At 45.3% G+C, this 24,717-nt stretch overlaps 1 protein-coding gene across 2 annotated transcripts in view; it reads right to left on the minus strand.

Moving 5' to 3' along the window:
• NRIP3 (nuclear receptor interacting protein 3) overlaps positions 1-18,083 on the minus strand; it is a 33,512-nt gene extending 15,429 nt beyond the window's left edge. For both annotated transcript variants that reach the window (XM_063438439.1, XM_063438440.1), the window contains exon 1: positions 17,892-18,083. In XM_063438439.1, coding sequence (XP_063294509.1) covers positions 17,892-18,065 — 174 coding nt within the window. In that variant the 5' untranslated portion in view covers positions 18,066-18,083. The remainder of the gene's footprint in view (positions 1-17,891) is intronic.
• Positions 18,084-24,717: the final 6,634 nt, after the last annotated feature.

Consider the following 24,717-nt stretch of genomic DNA (forward strand, 5'->3'; position numbering starts at 1 on the left):
TCTGCATGGTCCGACCATGTGATGGTGTTTATTTCTGATTGGATGAGTTTGGCCATTCCCGCTCCGTTGAGGAGTATATTGTCTATCCTAGAGTAAGTGTTGTGTGGGGCTGAGTGGAATGTGTAGTCTGATGTATCTGGGTGTTGTAGCCTCCATGCGTCTAGTAAGCCAGTGTGTTGGATGAAGGAGTGGAAGATTTTATCCTGTCCCCCTCTGCCCTGGGATCTCTGTGTTCCTGGTTTGGTGGTGCGATCAAGGGCTGGGCAGGGAACCGCATTCATGTCGCCTCCTACCGCTAGGATACCCCCCTGTAAGGTGAGTAGTAGTGATTCTATGGTGTTCCAGAAGTCTTGGTCGGGTTCGTTGGGTGCGTATACATTTACCAGGTGTAGTTTGGTGTTATGGTACGTTCCCGAAAGCACTATGAATCTGCCCGCCGGGTCCGTTTGCTTATGTAGTAGGGTAAAAGGGCAGTGTTTGTGGAGGAGTATGGCAACGCCCGCTTGCTTGCGCAGCGCTCTCGCCTCATGGGTGACTGTGTATGTGTGGTCACCTAATTTGACCGGAGCGGCCCTAGGAATATGGGTCTCCTGAATTAGGGCTATGTCGACCTTTTTAGTTTTTAGGTCGCGTAGGAGGGTCCTGCGCTTGATGGGCGTATTGAGTCCCCTAGCATTAATCGATAGTATTTTTAGTGCCATGGGGTGACTAGTCTGGCGGGTGGCGTGTCTGTGCGGAGAGTTGGGCCCATACCTGTCAGGGGTCCGTAGGGTTCTCTCTCCGGAGTCTTTGTTGTCGTCCTCTCTTTTGTGGTCTGGGTAGCGGTCTCATTTTTGCCAGATTCGGACGGGGACGTGTCCCCCCCCTGCAGGCCATCAATGTGTGTTCCTTACAGTGTCGGGTTTGTCTCCGATCCACCGTGCCTCTTTACGAGGTCCCTGGTATAGCCCCTTAATAATATTGCCCTTTACCATGCCCCTCCCTCCCCCGTCATCCCAAGCCTCTCTTCCCTGTCCCTTTCTATTCGCTCCTAGGGATCTCAGCTTCCCGTCAATCCCATCCCTTTCTCTTAGTTCAGCGTCCGCCCTGGGCGCTAATTCCTGTTTTGTGCGATCTGATTCGTAGGGGGTGAAGCCTAGCTGTAGTAAGCCCTTGAATGTTGTGTTGTGTGTAGTGTGCGTGTAGAGACCTGTCCCCTGTATTCCTTCTTTGTCTACTAGTTGTCGTCCCTAAGTGTTTGTCTCCTTCTGTATTGGCTGAGGGAGTTGTTTGGGGGAACCGGGACACCATGAGTCGGGTGTCCGTCGGTTCCGCCACGCCTTTGGGTATTTTTTAGGCCCGTGGGCAATAGCTTTGAGTTTTTTGTTTTTCCCTCCTCCATGCCCCCTGTCCCCTTGACATGGCTTAAGCCCGTGTGGTTCTGCTAATTCCCCAGTCCCAGTTCGCTTGACATGTGAGTTCATAGAGGTCTCTTGGTTCCCCTCTCAGGGGTTTTTAGCTCAGCATCCCTCTGTGTCTCCCACGGTTCTCCATTCTGTGGCCAAGGTGTCCAGCTCGGGTATGGGTTCCTGCTGCAAGGTGAAGTCTCGCGGTGGGTCCACCCGCATGTCCCGGAGGAACTTCTGAGGATCAGCGCCCGGTATCAGGGTGTGTGTCGTGCCGTCCTTGAACACCACCAGCTTAAACGGATGTCCCCATGTGTATTTTATGTCCCTGTCCTGCAGCAGCGTGGTGAGGGGCCTCCATGCTCTTCTACGCTGTAAAGTGGTAGGGGAGAGGTCTTGATAGACGGTTATCACTGCGTCTTTGTACGATAATTCGTTGTTCCTGGCATACTGCATCACCGCCTCCTTTGTCCGGTAGTAATGGAATTTAATTATAATGTCCCTAGGAGGCTGGTTTGCTGACCTGCGGGCTCGTAGCGCCCTGTGTGCGCGGTCTATCGTCCATTGTTCTTCGGGTATGTCTGGGATGAGGTGTTTAAAATAGTGCTCCATTGCGGCTACCAGATTCCCTTCAGTGGGGGACTCCGGAAGGCCTCTGAGCCGGACATTATTACGCCTGGACCGGTTAGCCAGGTCGTCTATGGTGAGTGCGAGGTCGGTTAGTTGTCTCTCCATGGTTTTGGAGTGTGCTACTACCTTGTTATGTGCCTGGGTGACCTGTTCCATTCTGGTTTCTAGGTCTGCTGTTCTGCAGCCCAGCGCCTGAATCTCTGCCTTCACTTCTTTTGTGCAGTTGGAAATTTCTGCAGCCAGGTAGTTGCTCACCTCTGTTAATTTGGCCAGTATGTGTGATGTTCCTCCTGCTGTGATTTCGGGACTTTCCTCTCCCGTTCCGGTCTCAGGATGCTGATTTCCCCGCGGGCTCTGTTGTCGGCCATCTTGTCCGGCCTGTGTGCCTCGTGGCGCCGTCAGCATTTCGGCGACGGTTTTAGGGGTTTCTCTGCCGTCGTCCTTTTTTTTCCTGGCTGGTTTGTTGCCGGAGTAGGAGCCTGGCATCCTGCTGCTTTGCAGGGCTACTGTCTGGGCCTCGTTGCCTTTGGTACGTGCTTTATTCGTTGTGGATTAAGCGGAGCTCCTGTGCTACACGGCCATCTCGGTCGGCAGCCAAGCCACGCCCCCCGGTAAGACATTTAATAAAGGGGATAAGAAACAAAAGGCGGGTTAAGAGGGAAACAGGTGAAGATGCTTTGAAGGGGGGGGGGGCTCCAAAATCATCTTCGCCTGTGTACCCAAAAATCCTTGCACCGGCCCTGCTCATTTGGGATAACAAAACACACCCAATTGGCCCCACCCTCTTTTCAGTGGGCTGCTGTGGTTTAAAACTGCCCGGGCCGAATTTCTTTTCCCAGTCCAGCCCTGTGCATAACTAATATGACTGTGTCTATTACGGGCCCACAGTAATTATGTAGATTTTAGAGAGCACTTTTTTGTAACACAAACAAACCATGTGCATCAATAGGCTTTACTTAAAGGAACTCTCCAGTGCCAGGAAAACAAATCCGTTTTCCTGACACTGCAGAATCCTGCAGTGCCCCCTCCCTCCCACCCCCATCCCATGCTGCTGAAGGGGTTAAAACCCCTTCAGTGACTTACCTAAATTCCAGCGCTGGGTCAGCGGGGGAGACCTAATGCTCATGCGAGGCAATATCAGCAGACCGTATGTTGGTGGGGGAGACCTAATGCGCATGCGAGGCAATATCAGCGCGCGTGCATAAGACCTCCCCATAGGAAAGCATTATTCAATGCTTTCCCATGGGGATTCCGGCAACGCTTTTCATGTTTTAAGAAGCCAGAAGTCCCCCTAGTGACTGTCTGGTAGACAGCCACTAGAGGAGGACTTAACCCTGCAAGGTTGCAGGGTTAAGGGTGATGGGAGTTGGCACCCAGACCTCTCCAATGGGCAGAAGTGGTCTGGGTGCCTGGAGTGTACCTTTAATTAATATACAAGAAAGTTCAAACATGTAAATGTGACAGTTTGACTTTAATTACCAATTTCCCAGAATGCACCTGGTTGAATAAATTAGAATATAAGTTCCCAGTAATTCCAGCTATGTACAAACATCATGTTGTAGAAGACAAAAACTGTAATGTAGAATTAAAGTGTTAAGTGAAGGTTTGACGGGGGTGAAATTGGATTTAAAGCCAGTCTCAGCCAGCAGAGGAGAAGGCGTGCAATAGCTAAGCTGGGTTAATAAACTCTGAGTCAACTTTAATTAAATTGGCACAGACGGTGCTCTGCACTTACTCAATACATCTAGCCAGTTTCACACGGAGATACAAACATCACTGTTTGGATAATTTGTTAGACTAATTCATTCAATCTCAGCATGGACCAGAATAAGCAGTAATACAATGAGCTGTAACAAAACAAAGAGCTGTAATAATACAATGTGCTATGATAATACACTGAGCTGTAATAATACACTGATTTGTAACAAAACAAAGGTTTGTAATAATACAATGAGCTGTTACAAAACAAAGAGCTGTAATAATACAATGAGCTGTAACAAAACAATGAGCTGTAATAGTACACTGAGCTGTAACAATACAATGCGCTGTGACAATACAATAAACTGTAATAACACACTGAGCTGTAACAATACATTGAGCTCTAATAATACAATGAATCGTAACAATATCATGAGCTGTAATAATACAATAAGCTGCAATGATACAAGCAGCTGTAATTATGCAATAATCTATAATAATATAATATGCTGTAAAATACAATTAGCTGTAATAATACAATGATCTGTATTAACACAATTATTATTATTATTATTTAAATAGCACCAACAAATCCCATAGCGCTGTACAATGGGTGGACTAACAGACATGTCATTGTAACCAGATGAGTTGGATGCACAGGAACAGAGGGCTTGATGGCCCTGCTCAATGAGCGTACATGCTAGAGGGCGTAGTGTATAGTGACTCAAAGGTAAGGGTACTATTGAATAGTAGGTTGGTAGAATAGTATTTACTGAAGACTTTGTGTTGTTGTTTTTTTATGACAGTTGCAGGAGAGGAATCAGGGTGTGGAGGGTGGGTGGTGGGGGGTGGATGATTAACAGTTTAATTGATACGCTTTACTGATAATACAATAAGATAATATAATAAGATGTAATGATATAAGCTGTAGTGATACAGTGAGCTGTAATAATACAATTACCTTTAACTACACAATGAGCTGTAACAATACCATAAGTTGAAATTATACACTGCCTGGCCCAAAAATTTTTTGCCAACAAAAAAAAAAGGTCACACACTATAATATTTTGTTGGGCCACCTTTGGCTTTGATTACGGCACACATTCGCTGTTGCATTGTTTCAATAAGCTTCTGCAATGTCTCAAGATCTATTTCCGTCCAGTGTTGCATTCATTTTTCTTGTATTGATGATGGGAGAGTCGGACCACTGTGCAAAACCTTCTCCAGCACATCCCAACGATTCTCAGTGGGGTTAAGGTCTGGACTCTGTGGTGGCCAATCCATGTGTGCAAATTGTGTCTCATGCTCCCTGAACCACTCTTTCACAATATGAGCCTGATGAATCCTGGCATTGTCATCTTGGAATATGTCTGTGCCATCAGAGAAGAAAAAAAATCCATTACTGGAATAACCTGGTTATTCAGTATATTCAGGTAGTCAGCTGACCTCATTCTTTGGGCACATAATGTTGCTGAACCTAGACCTGACGCACTGCAGCAAACCCAGATCACAGCACTGCCCCCACAGGCTTGTACAGTAGGCGCTAGGCATGATGGGTGCATCACTTTCCGACCACATTTCTTTCTCGAAGATGATGGTTCCCCACTATCCTTTCAGTTTTTTTATAATGCGTTGGACAGTTCTTAACCCAATTTTAGTAGTTTCGGCAATCTCATTAAATGTTTTCCCTGCATGATGCATGCCAATGATTTGCCCCTTCTCAAACAGACTAACATATTTTCCACGACCACGGGATGCGTCTTTCGACATGGTTGTTTAACAAATGAAACCTGCAATAAAGCCTGACTAGGGGGGATTAACACCCCCAATAGACCCACTCCTGACCGGGGGCACCGTCTGGACTCACCCCTGCAACCTCCCATGCTGTTCGTTTACCCGGCACGGGTGAACCGCCGGAAGCACAGACCCGCGGCCTACAAGCCTGGAGCAGCCCACGACTGGTCGGCACTCCTGGACGAACTGGCACAGACTGCAGTGGACGACCCCCACACAGCACCCTTACCTCACCAGGCGGAGATGGGCCGGCGGTCCCAAAAACCTCCACCGGAGATGGCACCGGGGTCCAGGGACATAGGCACCATGCTGCAGCAACACCGCCCGCCAGTCAAAATGGCGGGAACGGCGGATCATGACACCGTGCAGGTACCAAGGGGTCCCATTCCGCCTGCCCAACCTCCAGAATAGGCACAAACGCCCGGGGGAACCACAGATGGGTCTGCCCCAGTCACCCAGCGGGACTTCCAGCATTTAATTGGGGAAATAAAAAACCTCCTGGCGACCAGCATAGCAGCTATTAAAACTGATGTGCAGGCAATTGCAGACAGGGTGCAGACCACGGAGGACGATGTCACTAACATCAAACAGGGACTAACAACCCTGCAAGACACCGTAATGGCCCTTCAGACCCAACAACAAGCCCTCTCCCTCCATTATGTCGCCCTCGACGACAGAACAAGACGCAACCACATAAAAATAAGGGGAGTGCCAGACGCCGTCTCGTCCGACGAACTACCCCACTACCTGAGGCGTCTAGTGGCGGCCATCCTGCCACCCACACAGGCCAAGAAATTTAACACAGACGGGATGTACCGTCTTCCACCCTCAGGCAGAACAGCTCCAAACTTGGTCCGAGATGTGATAGTCCGCTGTGCTACCTCCCAAGACAAGAGAATCCTGATGACTGCTCTCCGGGGCAAAACGCCACTAACATTTGAAGGCGCACAGCTCACCATCTATCAAGACCTCACCAGATCAACGCTACAATGGCGTAGATCGCTGAAGCAAGTAACCAACACCCTCAGAGAAGCGGGAATAGAATACCACTGGAGGTCTCCCAGATTCTTGGTGGTCACACAACACGGAACTGTCCACAAACTCTCCACGCTTGCAGAGTTCCCGACATTCTGTCACGCACTGGGCATCTCCGCACCCACCCAGGACACCGTCCAGTGACCCATTTCTGAGGCCTGATCTCCCCAGGAACAACAGTAACTATACCTAACATGGACTATGTTACACAGTTACAGCTACGCACTACCAGTTGGTCCAGACCCACACCTAGTCCACCCATTCCCCCCATTGCAAAGAGGGAGCGACCGCTCCAAACCTACCTATCCCCCCCCCCAGGCCCCCTGGGATCTGGGTACATATAGAAGAAGGCCATAACTCAAAAACCCGTTGGGGTTACCCTAAGACCATTATCGCCAATCATCCATTCTCCCGAAGCAGTCCACACACGCCTGATAACGTACCTCTGCAGGTCCATTCTCCCTAATACATGATTGTGCAGTAGCGCAAATGTTTATGTCATGATATGCTTCATACTGCTATGTGTATTATATGTTTCTTGTGTTTCATGACCCGCATGGGTATGATTAAAACAAAATTTCAATAAAAAGAGATTGACAAAAAAATAAAAAATAAAAAATAATATAACAAGCTGTAATAATACAACAAGTTGCAATACTGTAACAAGCTGTAATACATTAAACTGTAATAATACAATGAACTGTAATAATATATTAAGTTGTAATAAAATAACACGCTGTAATAATACAATGAGCTGTAATGATACATTGAGCTGTAATAATACAATGAGCTGCAATAATACACTGAGCTGTTATTATTGTTGTCCGCTTTTACAGAGCGCCAACATATTCTGTAGCACTTTACAATATTATTAAAGGAGAAATTTAACAATAAATAAGATAATTACAAAATATTACAGGAACAACTTGAAACAGTTACAATCTAAAATATAATATAATAATCTGCAATAATACAATAAAATGTGATAACACAATAACAATACACTGAGCTGTAATAGTACAATAATATGTAGTGGTTATGGTGCTTAGAGTGCTTCTTTAATTATAATATAAACTAAACATTAAAGCAAAGCTATCACTTTAAGAACATTTTAATGAAGTTACTTGAATGATTTAATGCAACACTTCTTTGTTTGTGTGAAACAGTCTCCTGGTTCCCATGGTTACTTTAGTTTATTAAAAGTGTTGTTTTAAACAGTAGTAGACCAAACACCAGATGTTCGAGAACAAAGGGCTAAAATGACCCTTGAAGTATTTATAATCCTACAGAGAATTTAACCATTTAAACTTTTATAATTCTATATCTTTCCCTGAAAATCTGCCCGTTCAGCCTAAAATCTGCACATTCACCTTGAAAATCTGCCCATTTACTCCGAAATAAGCACATTCGCCATAATAATCTGCCAGTTCACTCTGAGAATCTGTCCATTCACCCTGCGAATCTTCCAGTTCACCTTAAAATCTGCACATGCACCCTGAGAATCTGCCTATTCACCCTAGGAATATGCCCATTCACCCTAGGAATATGCCCATTCACCCTAGGAATATGCCCATTCACCCTAGGAATATGCCCATTCACCCTAGGAATATGCCCATTCACCCTCAGAATTTTCCTGTTCACCTTAAAATCTGCACATTCACGCTGAGAATCTGCCTGCTCACCCTGAGAATCTGCCTGCTCACCATGAGAATCTGCCTGCTCACCCTGAGAATCTGCCTGCTCACCCTGAGAATCTGCCTGCTCACCCTGAGAATCTGCCTGCTCACCCTGAGAATCTGCCTGCTCACCCTGAGAATCTGCCTGCTCACCCTGAGAATCTGCCTGCTCACCCTGAGAATCTGTCCCCACTAACTGCCGCCCCCCACTCCCACTGATCTAAAAACCCATAAAAAAAAAAACCCCAGCGCAGGACCTGAATGACTAGAAGAGGAGGGAACACCGCACTTACTCGTTGCAGCCTGGCGTTCCAACCTCGGCACCGCAATCCCAGAAGGTTGAGGTAAAGTGACAGGAAATCCAGCATCCACTGAGGTCCTCACAGGTGTTCCAGGCGCTGGGCAGATCCAATAACAGCAGCCGGGTCCACTGGGGCCCTGGACCCAGCCCCGCCGCCCCGCCTACTGCGGGGAGACCTGGAAGGCCGTTGGGCGGCCGCCCGCCGTCGGGAAGGTGCCGCCCACCGTCCAGTGGTCCACTGCCGGAGGCCGGGGCGGGCTGTGTAGGAGATGCCGTCCGTGAAGCTGGAGCCCGCCGGGTAGGCCGTGCATCCCGTCCTGGAGTAGTAGGCCGCGTGTCTGGAGCCACAGACATGCGGTCCTGGCGATGCCTCAGGCCTGGGCTCCTAGTCCTCAACCGGGCCAGAGGAGTAGTGTCAGGGACAGCCTAACTGGCGGGCAAGAACACCGGCCGGTGCTAGTGTGGCCCCCAGGAGGAGGGTGCACAAGGGAGGTCTCAGGAGGAGGTAGGCCGCGGGGGGGACCCGCACCGGCAGCCATACCTGGGCTGAGGCGAGCATAATGCTCACGGAGTTGCCAGCCACCATTTAACGCTGCAGCAGCTGAGGGAAGCCAAAATAGCCTCAACCTCCATCCCTCAAGCTGGTAAACCTACAGGCCCAGGACCAACAGGAGCAGGAGGACAGGAAGCTGTTTGCTGGCCCAAATCCCAAGTGGTACTGAGGTAAAACCACCCCCCACTAAACTCACACACCACATAATCCCACCCACACATTCACACACAACCAATCACACGCACCTATCCCCACACTCATACATGTGCCCTTGTCCGCTAAGCTGCGCTATCTCCCCAGGTCCTAGATCAGCCAACGTGATGAAATAGTTCTATTTTGTGAATATATCTGCACATGAAATTTATTTTATTAAAGGACCACTATAGGCACCCAGACCACTTCAGCTTAATGAAGTGGTCTGGGTGCCTGGTCCAGCTAGGGTTAACCCTTTTTTTTTTTAATAAACATACTGCTATGTTTACAATGAGGGTTAATCCAGCCTCTAGAGCCTCTAGTGGCTGTCTCATTGACAGCCGCTAGAGGCGCTTGCGTGCTTCTCACTGTGAAAATCACAGTGAGAAGACGCCAGCGTCCATAGGAAAGCATTATAAATGCTTTCCTATGAGACTGGCTGAATGCGCGCGTGGCTCCTGCGCGCATGCGCATTCAGCCGATGATGTCGCGAGGAAGAAGAGGAGGAGGAGGAAAACTCCCCGCCCGGCGCTGGAGAAAGGTAAGATTTTAACCCCTTCCTCTCTCCAGAGCCCGGCGGGAGTGGGACCCTGAGGGTGGAGGCACCCTCAGGGCACTATAGTGCCAGGAAAACAAGTATGTTTTCCTGGCACTATAGTGGTCCTTTAAGAACTTTCCGTTTGATTAGTAAATTACTGTTAGTGCTAAAAAGTAGCAAGTATTTAATAGCAAGTACCCATCTGCCTTAATGCCCAGGCAGCCTATGGCAGACCAAATTGTAACAAGACACTAATGGGCATTGAGGAGTTAATTAGTAGCACTCTCTTTCTTAGTGTAAACTAAGGCTTGACGTCTGTTAGATCTAGGTTTCCACCTGCCTTACATGCACCCATGAGCCGGGAACTGGGAGACAACTTGATGAAAGTGATGAGACATTGGTAACATCCGCGGTTGGGCTCAGGCTGATGTTGTCCGAACACTTAGAAGCCGGTTATTATCGGATAAATATTTAACCAAAACCCTTCGCTATCTATTAAGGAGTTTTAACCCTGTGCTACAGGTTGATGCTGTATCAGCATATTCTCAGAATGCAGTATCCTCCTACAGTATATAAAAGGTAAATGCTAGAATCCCACAGACATACAGCTGTCAGACTGCGATACCTCCCAACAGTCCTAGATTTAGCAGGACAATCCCGCTCTCCGATTATTTTTCCAGATTATTCCAGAAGGTATTCCAGAAGAAGATCCCCCCCAAAAAACGTAATGAGTACATTATTAAAACCATTTAAACACATTGAAAATGTTAACGACAAAACCAAAATAACACGGTCATATTAAAATAGGAACTAAATAAACTAGAAAATTAACTGGCCCCATTATCATGGCGAACCATTGAGTGAAACCCGCTGAACCCCTTGTGTTTCTGTCCTGACCATGTTTCAGACACCATGGTGATGGTGATGTTTCAATCAATTACTTTAACACAACCGGCAACACTGAGAGGTGTGAAATCAGGACAGGGAGGGTGAGTCGGTGATAGAATAAGGGGAGCTGCATTAAAAACTAGTGGGTTCCATTTGAAAGACGGGCGTGAAAGTCTGGCTTGAATGCGCAGCACGCTATCTGCCCGTTGTGGTGGCCTGGGCCACTCATGCTGCGCATGTGCAGAGTGTTTCTAAAGTGCTCCCCCTGCGGACTGTGGGCCCCAGCTTGTGTGATGAAAACGATTCCTGGGCGACTGGAAGAAAATCTTTAACACCATCAACTACATGCAGATTATTTATATATATATATATATATATATATATATATATATATATATATATATATATATATTACATCCCTTCTATGCGTTTTAAAAAAAAAAAACATAAAACATTTTACACATTTATTTGTAATATGTGTTATATGTGTTATATAATATGTGGTAATGATCATTTATATCATGTACAGGGGTTAAATTACATTAAAGAGATTATTTGGTTTGTGGCTGTAAACCACAGAATGGCGGATTAGTTCTATCTATCAGGTCAGAGATCGATCACAGCATAGCGGGCTGTGTGTGGGTCAAAATATCGGATTCCACATCGTAAATTCCTGCTAATACATGGAAATAAATATCCCTCCTGTCACAATCGTTCCTCTGACCTCTGTTAAAGGAGATACATATTCCATCCCTTTTAGTTGTTACCCAAGGCTAGCCGAGCATCATGGAAAAGGTAATCAGAAAAAAAAAAATTATGACACTTTCATGATTCCAGCGTCGATGTCCCTTGGCATTGATATAGGCTCCGCCTCCGCTCCTCACCACACTCACCGCACTCACCTTCCCCCATAGGTAAGCATTATACAATGCTTTCCTATGGGGCTTCGGGTGACGCTGGATGTCCTAATGCTTAGCGTGAGGATATCCAGTGTAAGTTAGGCAACCAAATGCCTCCTAACTACCCGGAAACCCCTCAAGTGGCTATCTGGTAGGCAGCCACTAGAGGTGGAGTTAACCCTGGAAGGTAATTATTGCAGTTTATTAAAAACTGCTATAATTACCACTGCAGGGTTAAGGGACACTGCACCAAGACCACTTAAATGCAGTGGCCACCATACACACACTGCACCCCTCACACACACACTGCACCCTTCATACAGACTGCCCACCATACACACACACACACTGCACCCCTCACACACACACTACCTCCCATACACACACTGCACCCTTCATACAGACTGCCCACCATACACACCTACACACACACACTGCACCCCTAACACACACTACCTCCCATACACGCACTGCACCCCATACACACACTGCACCCTTCATACAGACTGCCCACCATATACACACACACACTGCACCCCTAACACACACTACCTCCCATACACACACTGCACCCTTCATACAGACTGCCCACCATACAAACAAACACACACTGCCTCCCATACACGCACTGCACCTTTCATACAGACTGCCCACCATACACACACACACACACACACACACACACACACTTGCACCCCTCACACATTATGGTATACTGCCCCTATCTCCTACTACAGCCCCGTCGATGGCAGACCCCAGGTAAGTTGTCAAACTGTTATTAAATTGTGACTACTTACTCTGGGAGGTTGCCACGGCACTCCTGGCATAATTACTACCACAGAGAGCTGTAGTGGTTATTGTGCCTGGGTTGTTTCTTTAAATAATCTACCAGTATCATCACACTTACATATTTTTTTACACAATGGATTGTGGAACATTTTATGGGTTTAATACGTATTGTTCTTTATGTTGAATGACAGGATTCTTAATTCAGTTTAATTTCTCTTTAATCACTTTGAAGGATTTTTAACACTGTCTGCTAATTAAGGTGCCATACTGCTTGTTAGAGAGTCCTATCCGATCTCATAACCTCCTCCCTATCTTTTTTGATTTCCAAGGAAGAAGTTAAAGGGACACTATAGTCAGCCAAATAACTATAGCATAATGAAGCAGTTTTGGTGCATAGATAATTTCCCTGCAGTCTCACTGCTGAATTCTCTGCCATTAAGGAGTTACATCACTTTGTTCATGGAACCTTAGCCACACCTCCCTGCATATAACTTACATAACCTTTCTAAACACTTCCTGTAAAGAGTCATCTAATGTTTAAACTTCATTTATTGCAAATGCTGTTAAATTAAGAAATTCCAATCTCCTACTCTGTTAATAGTTTCTTAGACTCTGCAGGAATGTATGTATGTAATTAAAGTTCAATATACAGAGCAGGAGATACATTTTTTTTTAAATGTAAATCTTTTGAAAATGAAACTATTTTGTTTTCATGCAGGCTGTGTCAGTCACAGCCAGGGGAGATGTGGCTAAGGCTGCATAAACAGAAACAAAAGTGTTTTAATTCCTAAATGACAGAGAATTGAGCAGTGAAACTTCAAGGGCATGATCTATATACAAAAACTGCGGGGGCGGAGCCTAGCATCCAGGCTGAGTGGTTGTGCTACACCTCAGCTCCCGCTTACATCTACAGATTTTGGGGATAGTCCCCCCAAAAAACAGCGCACCAACTCCCTGGAGTAGAGCTGTGATGACAGGGACACCCGGGGGAGCACTTAGACACCCAGAACGAGCATGTAACACCCTGGAAACCCCACATCACATCCTGAGGCCTACCGGGAGTCGAGTGATGGGGAGACGGCCGCTCTCCACACCAATGGTCCTGAACGTGGATCCCTCGGGGCTCTCACCTCCTTCCCCCCCCCCCCCTCTGGACCGATGGGGGTCATCTCGGTCTAAAACAAGCGACTGGAGAAACACATACAAGCGGATTTTACAGCCCGATGAAGGACAACCCCGGAGCAGCCGGACGCATGGGGCGCCTAAAATGGCGGCAGCAGAGGCAGCTAGCGACTCAAAATTACTGCCTGAGCTGGAGGGCTCCTGCGACATCCAGCAACGCTTAGAAGCCACCTTTGCCCGATTCTGGTGCAAGTTATGGAGAAAGCTGCGGGCAACTAAAGCCAGCCTGCAGACCCTGCCATATCTGGGTAAGCTGACCGGGAAACAAAAAAAGCAAAGGGCGACTCCACTGCTAGCACGCAAGACTGGGGCTGTGGTCGGGGGGAAGAGGCGCCCTACTCCGGGCAGAATGACATACCGCAAGCTGAATACACACATAGCCCGGCCTCCGAAGCATCAGCCACCCTGCGGGAAGGCTGCCCGCCGATGGAACACCGGCAGCAACCGCTACACCCACAAAGGGTCTGCCTCGAACTCACCGAGCTCTCGAGCCAGTGGCAAGAAGGTGCCACCCTCTACACAGGCCTGGGGCTGGAGGGGATCCTCACGCCTAGATTGCAGCTCCGACATCTTGAGCCATCTCGCCCTGGAAGATAGCCTGCCACGGACCGGCATGGGCTGAAAGAGACTGGTTTGCAGACACACAACTCCCGTTTAACCCGATCCTCTTATGCTGTATCATTATTTCTCACTCAGGGAACTCTGTGTTTCTTATAATTATAGTCATATTCTCTGCAGATTACACTGGCTGCCGCCGTTTCCCTGGCACTAGAGAGGGAAACAGTACCCCCTATGCATTGCCAACACGTTTACGCTTATACTTAACGTCTTAACATAAAAATGTGCACTGTATTTTTCTAATGCTAGATATACCGGTTCACTCTCTTTCTTAATAGACCAACTGCGCTAGCCTGTCTATATAGTTTGAATGCACAACCTGACAGATTATAGGTTAAGCTCATACGCACTCTTAGATAACAAAGTGATGTCTTATGTTTATTATCTCCCAACATGTAACTAACTCCTACTGTTCTATCTAGTTAAGTCCAAGTTACCTGTCTAACCAGTCAGTTTAAGCGTACCCTAACCACTGGGACATAATTACATGTTAGACTGTATTATTCTGGTTAAACTGAAAATGTGCTAGTTTACTGAAGCCAGGAAAAGGTCCTTATGTGATATTTTGTACCGGCAGAAGCTATTGTGGTTAAGCATATCTTTCTGCATATCTGTGCACACAACAACATAATATGGCGCCCAAGTAGCACAGGCGATCTAGCTGAGCAACCAGCATTATTACTTACTCTCTCACTCAACCTTCTTAGGACAAAGCAAATGTTTAGTTAAATATAAAAATTGTGCAAAATTTCATGCCACTGTATACCATGTAAGAAACTTGAAATACGCTGTTGTGGCGCTTGTAGAAATATTATGTCTATCTGCACTACCAAAATAAAGAATTAAAAAAAAAACAAAAAAAACTGCACAATACACACAAAAGGTTGTTTTGGTGACTATAGTGTCCCTTTAAGTGAATAAACAGCTATATGTCAGCCTTCTATTGTTTATTTTATTAATGATACTCTACCCACAAAAGACCACTAAATAAACTGCACTTTATTATGAATATAATCTGTGTTATTCAGTGTAATGTAGGTATAAGCAAAAATGCTAATTCCATGATCAGGTCTTTAAACAGATTAACGAATGGAGGAATTTGAGTATCGCGTAGAATATTAACGGGTCAAACCCTGGTCTCAGCATTAATTCCACAAGACTTGTTTAATGCAGCTAAAATAGAAAAATGTAGGAGCCTATTCACTAAACCGGGAACTTGGAATAAATCGCAAGGGAAAATGCAAATTATAAATAAAAATAACCTAGAATAACTCATCTATTTAGGAGGAATAATTTCCTTTTGAATTCTGTGCAATTCCCAGTTTACGGGATAAACCACATTCTCGATAACAGGACACGATGCTAAAGGATTTGTGACTTAACTAACAGAAAGTGATGGTCATTGGTCACATGGTGGTCGTGGCCTTCAATGCTCACTGTGATCTCAATGTTTCCTGCTCTGTCCTTTAACAGAAAATAATTCTATAAGAAGTGCACAGAGGGGAACCACGAATCTGGATGAACTGCGTCATTTTATTATTCTTTCAATATGACTGTTAACCCATGGTGGCCCTGTTGGGTTATATCATTTCTAAGCCATATTGTCAGGCATTTAAAACCACAGCGTATGCATCAGGCATTTAAAAGACTACTGGTGGAATGTGCAATGTTTATTAAGCCTTAAATTATTGATTAGATTTCAAAAATGAACATTTTTGAAATCGTCATTTAGAGCGAATCAGATAGATCTGTATAAAACCAAGGCAGACAGAGACACACGGTACAACGTGCTCCGCACCAGAATGGATTATCACTGAACAAAGAATTGTAAAACACAGGTAATAATAACTAGGTTTCCAAAAATCCTTATCACCTTTATTCCATACTTGTTTATTTTTATATCAGATGAAATTTCCACGCAGTCTGGTTTTGCGACTTTGTAAGCTCGTCATTGTTCCTTCTAGGGGGCACAGACTGGCTCAGAGGCATTGGGTTTTTTGGTAAACTAATTTCTGGTAAAAAAAAAATGTCCCTTCCTTGGCACAGGTAGCATACGTTTCTACCTCAATAAACCATCTCCCAGAGTTCCCAACTGTTAGAACAGACTACAGCACACTACTAACATGCTACTAGAATACTACAGCACATAACACCCAATAACTCACTACATTACACTATGAAAATGCTACTAACAAACTACATTACACAATACATTACACTGCTAACATGTTACTAGCACACTACAGCCCACTACATTACACTACTAACACACTACTAGTCTAGCACACTACTAACATGCTACTAGAATACTACAGCACATAACACCCAATAACTCACTACATTACACTATGAAAATGCTACTAACAAACTACATTACACTGCTAACATATTACTTACACAATACATTACACTGCTAACATGTTACTAGCACACTACAGCCCACTACATTACACTACTAACACACTACTAGTCTAGCACACTACAGCCCACTACATTACACTACTAACACACTACAGCTCACTACATTACACTGCTAGCACGCTACTAGCACACTACAGCTCACTACATTACACTACTAACACGATACTACCACACTACATTACACTGCTAACACGCTACTAGCCCACTACATCACACTACAGCCCACTACATTACACTACGAACACGCTAACACACTACAGCTCACTACATTATACTACTAACACGATACTACCACACTACATTACACTGCTAACACGCTACTAGCCCACTACATCACACTACAGCCCACTACATTACACTACGAACACGCTAACACACTACAGCTCACTACATTATACTACTAACACACCTCAGCTCACTACATTACACTACTAACACGCTACTTTCACACTACAGCCCAGTACATTACACTACTAACACACTACAGCTCACTACATTGCACTACTAGCATATTACTTACACAATACATTACACTGCTAACACGCTACATCACACTACTATCCCACTACATTACACTACTAACACGGTGTCCCCAGCAGAAAAAAACAAAAACCTAAAAAGCATAAAGCATCATTAGATGTCCTTGTGCTGCGCACAGCCAATATGTGTCATTTCTCCTCATCATAGGCACTTCACACCTGGCTGGCTGACACACGACCTGCCTGCTGCATTACATCACTGACTCCTCCCCCCAGCCTATTCCCCCCCACCTTTTTTTCCTACCTGTGATAATGGGTGCAGATGTGTCATCAAAGGACCGGTTTCAACATTCTAAAAGTGATACTTTCTTGATTGCTATAGTAACACAAGTAAACGTCACCGTTTAACATTCATCAATTAGAAAAAGTTAATGAATTCTGTTTGTTCAGAGAAATAATTTAAAATACAATTATTAACACACACGGCATGTTGTACCTGCTCTGAGTAAACCCAAGATTCAATGACACAAGCTTTCATTTTTAACAATTTCTGTTCCCGCTGTCAATGCCTCACCTTTCTAATGAAGGTTGGCACTCCGGCGTTTTATCCAGAGAATCTTAAATAAAATAAATATAATAAATAAATAAAATGCATATTTCAGGGCTGCGTTGGTTAAGCTGAATCCAGCTGTTGGTGTCAGATTAGAGCCCTGAATTATTCATTTTTATAAAATGCCCCTGGATAACTAAGCGATGTGATGGAGCTAATCGTGCTGACCCCAATTCGTTATAAATAGTGTCCATTAGCCTTACAGTATCCTTAGAGGTGCCCAGCCGTTTCAGCCCATCCAGGGGCAGCAGATCTGCTGAATCCTTATGGATAAATTGGACGGACTGTTTCATTCTCCTCTGCTGGCGAAGGGGAGCAGCTTCTCTGAGGTCGGCATCTTTCTTGCTGCCGTCTGTGAGAATCCCAGAGTAAAACATCCCTTGCTGTATCCGAGTCCCCAGCGTACACTAGTGTGTTCCCAGCTCCCAGCCTGGTGCTTTATATCCAGGCATGGAGCTGACGTAAGAAGGAGGAGGGAGGCTGGGATCTGGACCACTGAGAGGAGGGAGGAGGTGGTGATGGTGTACGTTCATGACGATACTGGGAGATCAGGAACACTCGTATATAGACTCTGAAATATCCATCACACATCTAGTTATAAGCAGTCCCTGTCACGCATTGACTAAGCTGGGCCTTGTAAGGCTGGATCATGGATCTGCAACATTACAGAAAAAATTCCAAGCCAGTTACATTGGCCTAAATATTGAGATTCGGTTGTCAATACTCTGTTTTTCATTATTAAGTAAAGAGAGTCATAGATGTGATTGCAGACAATGATCTGTGTCCAGTAGCCCTGGAGTCTTTAATTCAGCAATTTGTTTCCTGTGAATGTGCAACTACTGCTGGAGTACAACCCCTATGACCTTCAGGCAGACAGTTTAATAAATAGCCCTTTATGCAAAAAGTACTGGGACTGACTTTGGAAAAAATGAAATGGTTACAGTGAGCCAGAACATAAAAGGGTCACTCTAAGCACTATAACCACTTCCATCAGATGTAATGGGTATGGTACAAAGACTCTGTGTCTCTGCAGTCTTTCTTTTTAAAGTAACACTACAACATTGCCTAACACAATAATGCCGCTGTCCCTAGTGGTATTATGATTAACCTTACTGTTGCCATAAAAAAAAAAAATATATATAGTAATAAAATATAACTACTTACTTTTTTTTCCAGCTCCCTCTGCGCAGCTCAATTCTCCACCTCCTGCAACGTCCGCTTCCATCGTGGCCCAATTCAATGTTCCTCATAGAGGAGCACAAGAAGTCCAACGCACATTCGTGCCAAGCTGCGCGTGCACATACAAGCTTTCCCATAGGAAAGGATTGCTTCCCTAAGGGTTTCCGCGATACATGACAGTTTCACTCTGTCTATGCAGCGGAAGCACCTCTAGTGGCTGGCAAGAACATGAAATGATCTGGATGACTATAGTGTTCCTTTAAAGATTTTTCATGTTTGAGATAAACTCCTTTTTTCCCTGTGTGTAGGGCCGTCTCTCTGGCCGTCAGTCAGCAAGCTGGAATACGCTGTACCTGGTTAATAGTATCAGCTCTGCGCAGTATTGGCGCCTGGTGTCAACACACTAACCCTAGACGCCGTGGACTAACTGCGGTCCACAGAGTTACACAGCGTTAAATATCCTGTTGCATGGCTCTCAATTTTACTCCCTGCTGGTGGGAGTCAAAACTTACATCTGACGTGAGAGGATACTGAGACAACTACTTGCTAAACCGCTAATGTGGAGTATAAGTCCAATCTAACACATCTAGTGGTTCAGCCTGATAAGAGTTGTATTCCACAATAGCTTTATATAGCAATTCATCATATAATGGATGTATAGAATTGAATCGTTAAAATTACACTTGAACTAATACAGCCATTAAATATTTTTTATATGAACTCCCAACTCTTAATAAATCCACCCATCTCTATGAGAAGCGTTGGACTGGAGGTGATTGAAAAAGGATTAGAACGTCAGCATCTGCGGCAAGGATCCGCAGTCTAACAAGACTATCGCGCTCATCGTGTACTATAACTGATAACATCTCCATAGTTATACCGTATCTGGGTTTTTATATACAATCCCAGCGCTGTGATTGCTACAAAAGTAACAGAAAATAATAATAACAATGTTATTTAGGAATGTTTGAACCATGAATTAATGCGACTCTTTGTAATTTGTTAATCAGATAGTCTCACACTGGAGATGCGTTTTTTTAATGTTGTCATTTCAGGCCGATGTTTTGTAGTCAGTTCTTGGGCTACTGCACGTTGCTAGTAACTGAATGGATCCCCAAGGAAACAGCTTTTATAGATTTTTTTTTAACAAAGAGAGAATTGGCAGGTTATATACTGTATTTACTCAAATCTAATGCTCACCTCTTTTGAAAAATAAAGTTTCCAAAATTTGAATGCGCGTTAGATCCAATGGCTGTAACGAGAATATACCCCTACACGCAGGATCCAGCTAAACAGAAGGCAGAACAGAGGAGAGATACGTCTACCGGACCTTAGAATGGCCGGACTCGACGTATATAGGAGAAGTACAGAGTCAGGAACAATCCGAGGTCAAGGGCACAAAGAGACAGCGTAAACGAGGACAAGCCGGGGTCTGGTACACAGGAAACAGCAAGCCGGCAAACAGAACAGACAAGGATAAAGCGAAAACAAAGTCAGAATACAAAGCCAAGGTCAAGTACGGAGGAACACAACTGAACACAATAAGCGCTAAAGGGAACTGTAGCAGAAACCACGATAGGGCAAGGAACTAAGGGAAAAGGGTAAGTATAAATAGGTTCAAAACTAATGTGATTGGCTCCTGTCACTTCCACACCCCCAAAAGGTAAGTGTATGGGGTGTGTGGGATGACAGGGGCAAATGGGAGCCTTTTGGCAATTTAGGCTCCCACTGTCTCTTTAAGAGCGCGCCCGAGACTCGCGGCGCGCTCTTAGATTCAGGCGGGACATGTGACCGCATCTCGCGGTCACTGCCCGCCTTCCTGTCTGAAGCGTCGGATGAGCCGCGCGCGGCTCGTGCAGCCGCAGGACCACGCGCGGCTTGAAGAGAGGACCGCGGCCGGCCCCTGGGAAAGGTGAGTAACGCTACAGTACCCCCCCTGAGGACATGCCCTCCGGGCGGGCAGGGCTAGGTCGGGCAGGAAAACGTGAATGGAAGGAACGCACAAGGCGGGGAGCATGAACAGCATCAGCAGAAATCCAACTGCGCTCCTCAGGCCCATAACCCTTCCAATGTACCAAGTACTGAAGCCGACCCCTAAGGAAACGAGAGTCAAGAACAGCAGACACTTTGAATTCCTCATGACCCTCCACAGAGACAGGAGGAGGAGGAGGAGCATGCCGGGTATAGCGGTTGCGCACGTAAGGCTTCAACAACGAGGTGTGAAAAACATTAGGTATGCGCAGATTCTTAGGCAGACCCAAGGCATAAGAAACGGGATTAACCTTATGTATAATACGATAAGGACCAATGAAGCGGGGAGCCAATTTCATAGAAGGCACCCGGAGGCGAATATTCCGCGTGGAAAGCAAAACTCTGTCCCCCACAACATAGGAAGGAGCCGCTCTGCGATGCTTGTCAGCCTGAGCCTTCTGGCGAGCAGCAGAGTCAACCAAAGAACGCTGAACCTGCTCCCAAGTATTACGCAAACCAGCCAAATGCTCATCCAGAACTGGTATGCCCTGTGAGGAGAATGCAGCCGGGAGAACAACGGGATGCTGGCCATAGACAACGTAAAAAGGGCTTTTGCCGGAAGAATCATGAGTGGCATTATTCCGAACAAATTCAGCCCAAGGAAGCAGGTCAGACCAATTGTCCTGATGGTGAGACACAAAACAACAGAGGTACTGCTCCAAAGACTGGTTGGCACGTTCAGCAGCTCCATTAGACTGGGGATGGTAAGCGGAAGAAAACGAGAGAGAAATACCCATTTCTGTACAAAAGGCTTTCCAGAACCTGGAAATAAATTGGCTACCCCTATCGGACACAATAGATAAGGGAATGCCATGTAACCGAAATACTTCTCTAGCGAAGATAAGGGCCAGTTCCTGGGATGTGGGCAACTTGCGAAGAGACACAAAGTGAGCCATTTTGGAAAACCGGTCAACTATCATCAGGATGACTGTGTTACCATTCGAAGGGGGTAATTCAACAATAAAATCCATTGATAGGTTAGACCAAGGTCTCTCGGGAACGGGCAACGGATGCAACAGCCCACAAGGAACTCTACTAGAGGATTTCATACAGGCACAAGTAGTACAAGCACTTATATAGTCAGTGACATCCTTTCGTAAGGAATCCCACCAAAAATACAGAGAAACAGCTGACACTGTTTTGGAAATACCAGGATGTCCAGCAGTCTTAGTATCGTGATATAGTGACAGAATATCCCGTCTCTCGGGAACGTCAACGAACAATTTATCATTAGGCCTCTCGCTAGGTGCCATGCTTTGTTTCGCTTGTATGGCCTGCAAGAGGGACGAGGAAATAGACAATACAGTAGTTGCTATTATCCTGTTTGTCAATAGTTTAAAACTGTCTGGACAGAGCGTCCGCTTTAGTGTTCCGATCACCTGGACTATAGGTGATTATATAATTGAAATGGGACAAGAACAGTGACCACCTAGCCTGCCTGGAAGACAATCTTTTAGCTTCGCTAAGGTAGGACAGGTTCTTATGATCCGTAAATATGAGGATGGGATCCTTAGTGCCTTCTAACAAATGTCTCCATTCTTTGAGTGCTAAAATGATAGCAAGGAGTTCGCGATTACCCAGATCATAATTCTTCTCTGCTTTGGACATTTGTTTAGAAAAGAAGCCACAAGGATGCAATGGCTTTTCAGGAGACTCTCTTTGAGATAAAACAGCACCTACCCCGATATCTGAAGCATCAACTTCAAGTATATAGGGCAATGAGGGGACAGGATGCTGTAAAATAGGTGCAGAGGCGAACGTAGTCTTAAGGAAGTCAAAAGCTTGAAGTGCCTCGGTAGACCAGACACGAGTATTTCCATCCTTTTTTGTCATACGAGTAATAGGTGCTACAATAGACGAAAAACCTTTGATAAAACGTCTATAATAATTAGAGAAACCCAGAAAACGCTGGATGGCTTTTAGACCTTGCGGCAGAGGCCATTCTATGACAGCAGCGAGCTTCCGGGGATCCATACGAAAACCCTTAGCGGAAATCAAATACCCCAAAAACTGGACTTCGGATTGGTCGAATAGACATTTTTCTAATTTACAATAAAGACCATTAGCAAGAAGGGTCTTCAGAACGGTCGTAACATGTCTGTGATGAGTGTGTAAGTCTGTAGAATATATTAAAATGTCGTCCAAGTACACAATAACAAATGAGTGAATAAAGTCTCTTAAGACATCATTAATAAATTCTTGGAATACTGCTGGGGCATTGCAAAGCCCAAATGGCATGACGGTATACTCATAATGACCTGACCTAGTGTTGAAGGCTGTCTTCCATTCGTGGTCCTTTTTTATACGTATCAAATTGTATGCTCCTCTAAGATCTAATTTGGTGAATACCGTAGCACGTTTGAGCCTGTCAAACAATTCTGTTATTAATGGTATAGGGTAAGCATTTTTGATGGTGATTTTATTAAGACCTCTATAATCAATGCAAGGCCTTAAATCACCTTCTTTCTTCGATACAAAGAAGAACCCCGCTCCAGCCGGAGAAGAGGATCTCCTAATAAATCCCTTGTCTAATGATTCTTTAATATATTCCTCCATGACACGGTTTTCTTGAACCGATAAGGGGTACACCCTGCCCTTTGGAGGTATAGTGCCAGGCAACAGGTCAATAGCACAATCGTAGGGTCTGTGAGGCGGTAATTTGTCAGCCTCTCTTTTATCAAAGACAGTCTTTAAAGATAAATACTGAGAGGGTATAGCCGTAGACAAAGGAGGAGTGGTAGGAACATTAATAGAATTCACAGGCGTGACTTCAATAGTACATGACTCATGGCAGGCCTCACTCCATGATTTTATCTGTCCTGTCTCCCAGTCAAAAATGGGATTGTGGGCACGTAACCATGGATACCCTAACACTAACTGTGAAGAGGGAGAGGTGATGACCTGGAACTGAATGGTTTCATAGTGTAAAACCCCTGTGTACATGTGTAACGGTGCAGTCTCATGAGTAACAACTGGAGATATCAATGGTCTACCATCTATGGCCTCAACGGCCAAGGGTATCTCGTTCTCCCTGATGGGAATGTTGTTTTTCTTTACAAAACCAGAGTCTATAAAATTCTCAGCTGCCCCAGAGTCAACCAAGGCGTATATATTTTCAACTATACAACTCTCTCCCATATGTAACGAAACAGGGAGAAGCAGTCGGTTAGGAGGCAATGTAGGAGACTTAGAAATCACACCCAAGGCCAGTCCCCTATAAGGTCTTAGGTGCGAGAGTTTTCCGGGAGCAAAGGACATTCCTTTACCATATGGTCTCTCCTACCACAATATAGGGAGTCCCTCCCTTCTCCTATGTAATTTTTCATTATCAGAGAGTTTGGCAACCCCTAATTGCATAGGTTCCTCTTCAGATACTTTAACACTCTCCGGTGTATTCACTCTGGGGTGAATAGGTGTAACAAAACGTCCATTTCTGTTCTTGGTATACAGCCTGTCACGAATCCTATTATCTATATCAATGAGGTAGTCAATAAGGTCCTTTAAAGCAACAGGAAGCTCCTTAGCTGCTACCTCATCCAATATAGAGTCTGATAAGCCTTCCATGAAGGCAGTAGTTAACCCATTGTTAGTCCAATCTACCTGTGAGGCAAGAGTACGAAACTGAATAGCGTAATCAGCCACAGACCTAGAACCCTGTTTAACTCTCATTAATGCTCTTGCGGCATTTTTAGACCTTTTCATAGTGTCAAAAGTTCTGCGAAATGCTGTAAGAAAACTGTGAAAGTCATGCACCATAGGTCCATTAGCTTCCCAAATAGGATTTGCCCATTCAAGCGCTTTGTCGGTAAGTTGGTGCAT

This window comes from Pelobates fuscus, chromosome 12 (assembly GCF_036172605.1).
Source record: "Pelobates fuscus isolate aPelFus1 chromosome 12, aPelFus1.pri, whole genome shotgun sequence".
NCBI lineage: Eukaryota > Metazoa > Chordata > Amphibia > Anura > Pelobatidae > Pelobates > Pelobates fuscus.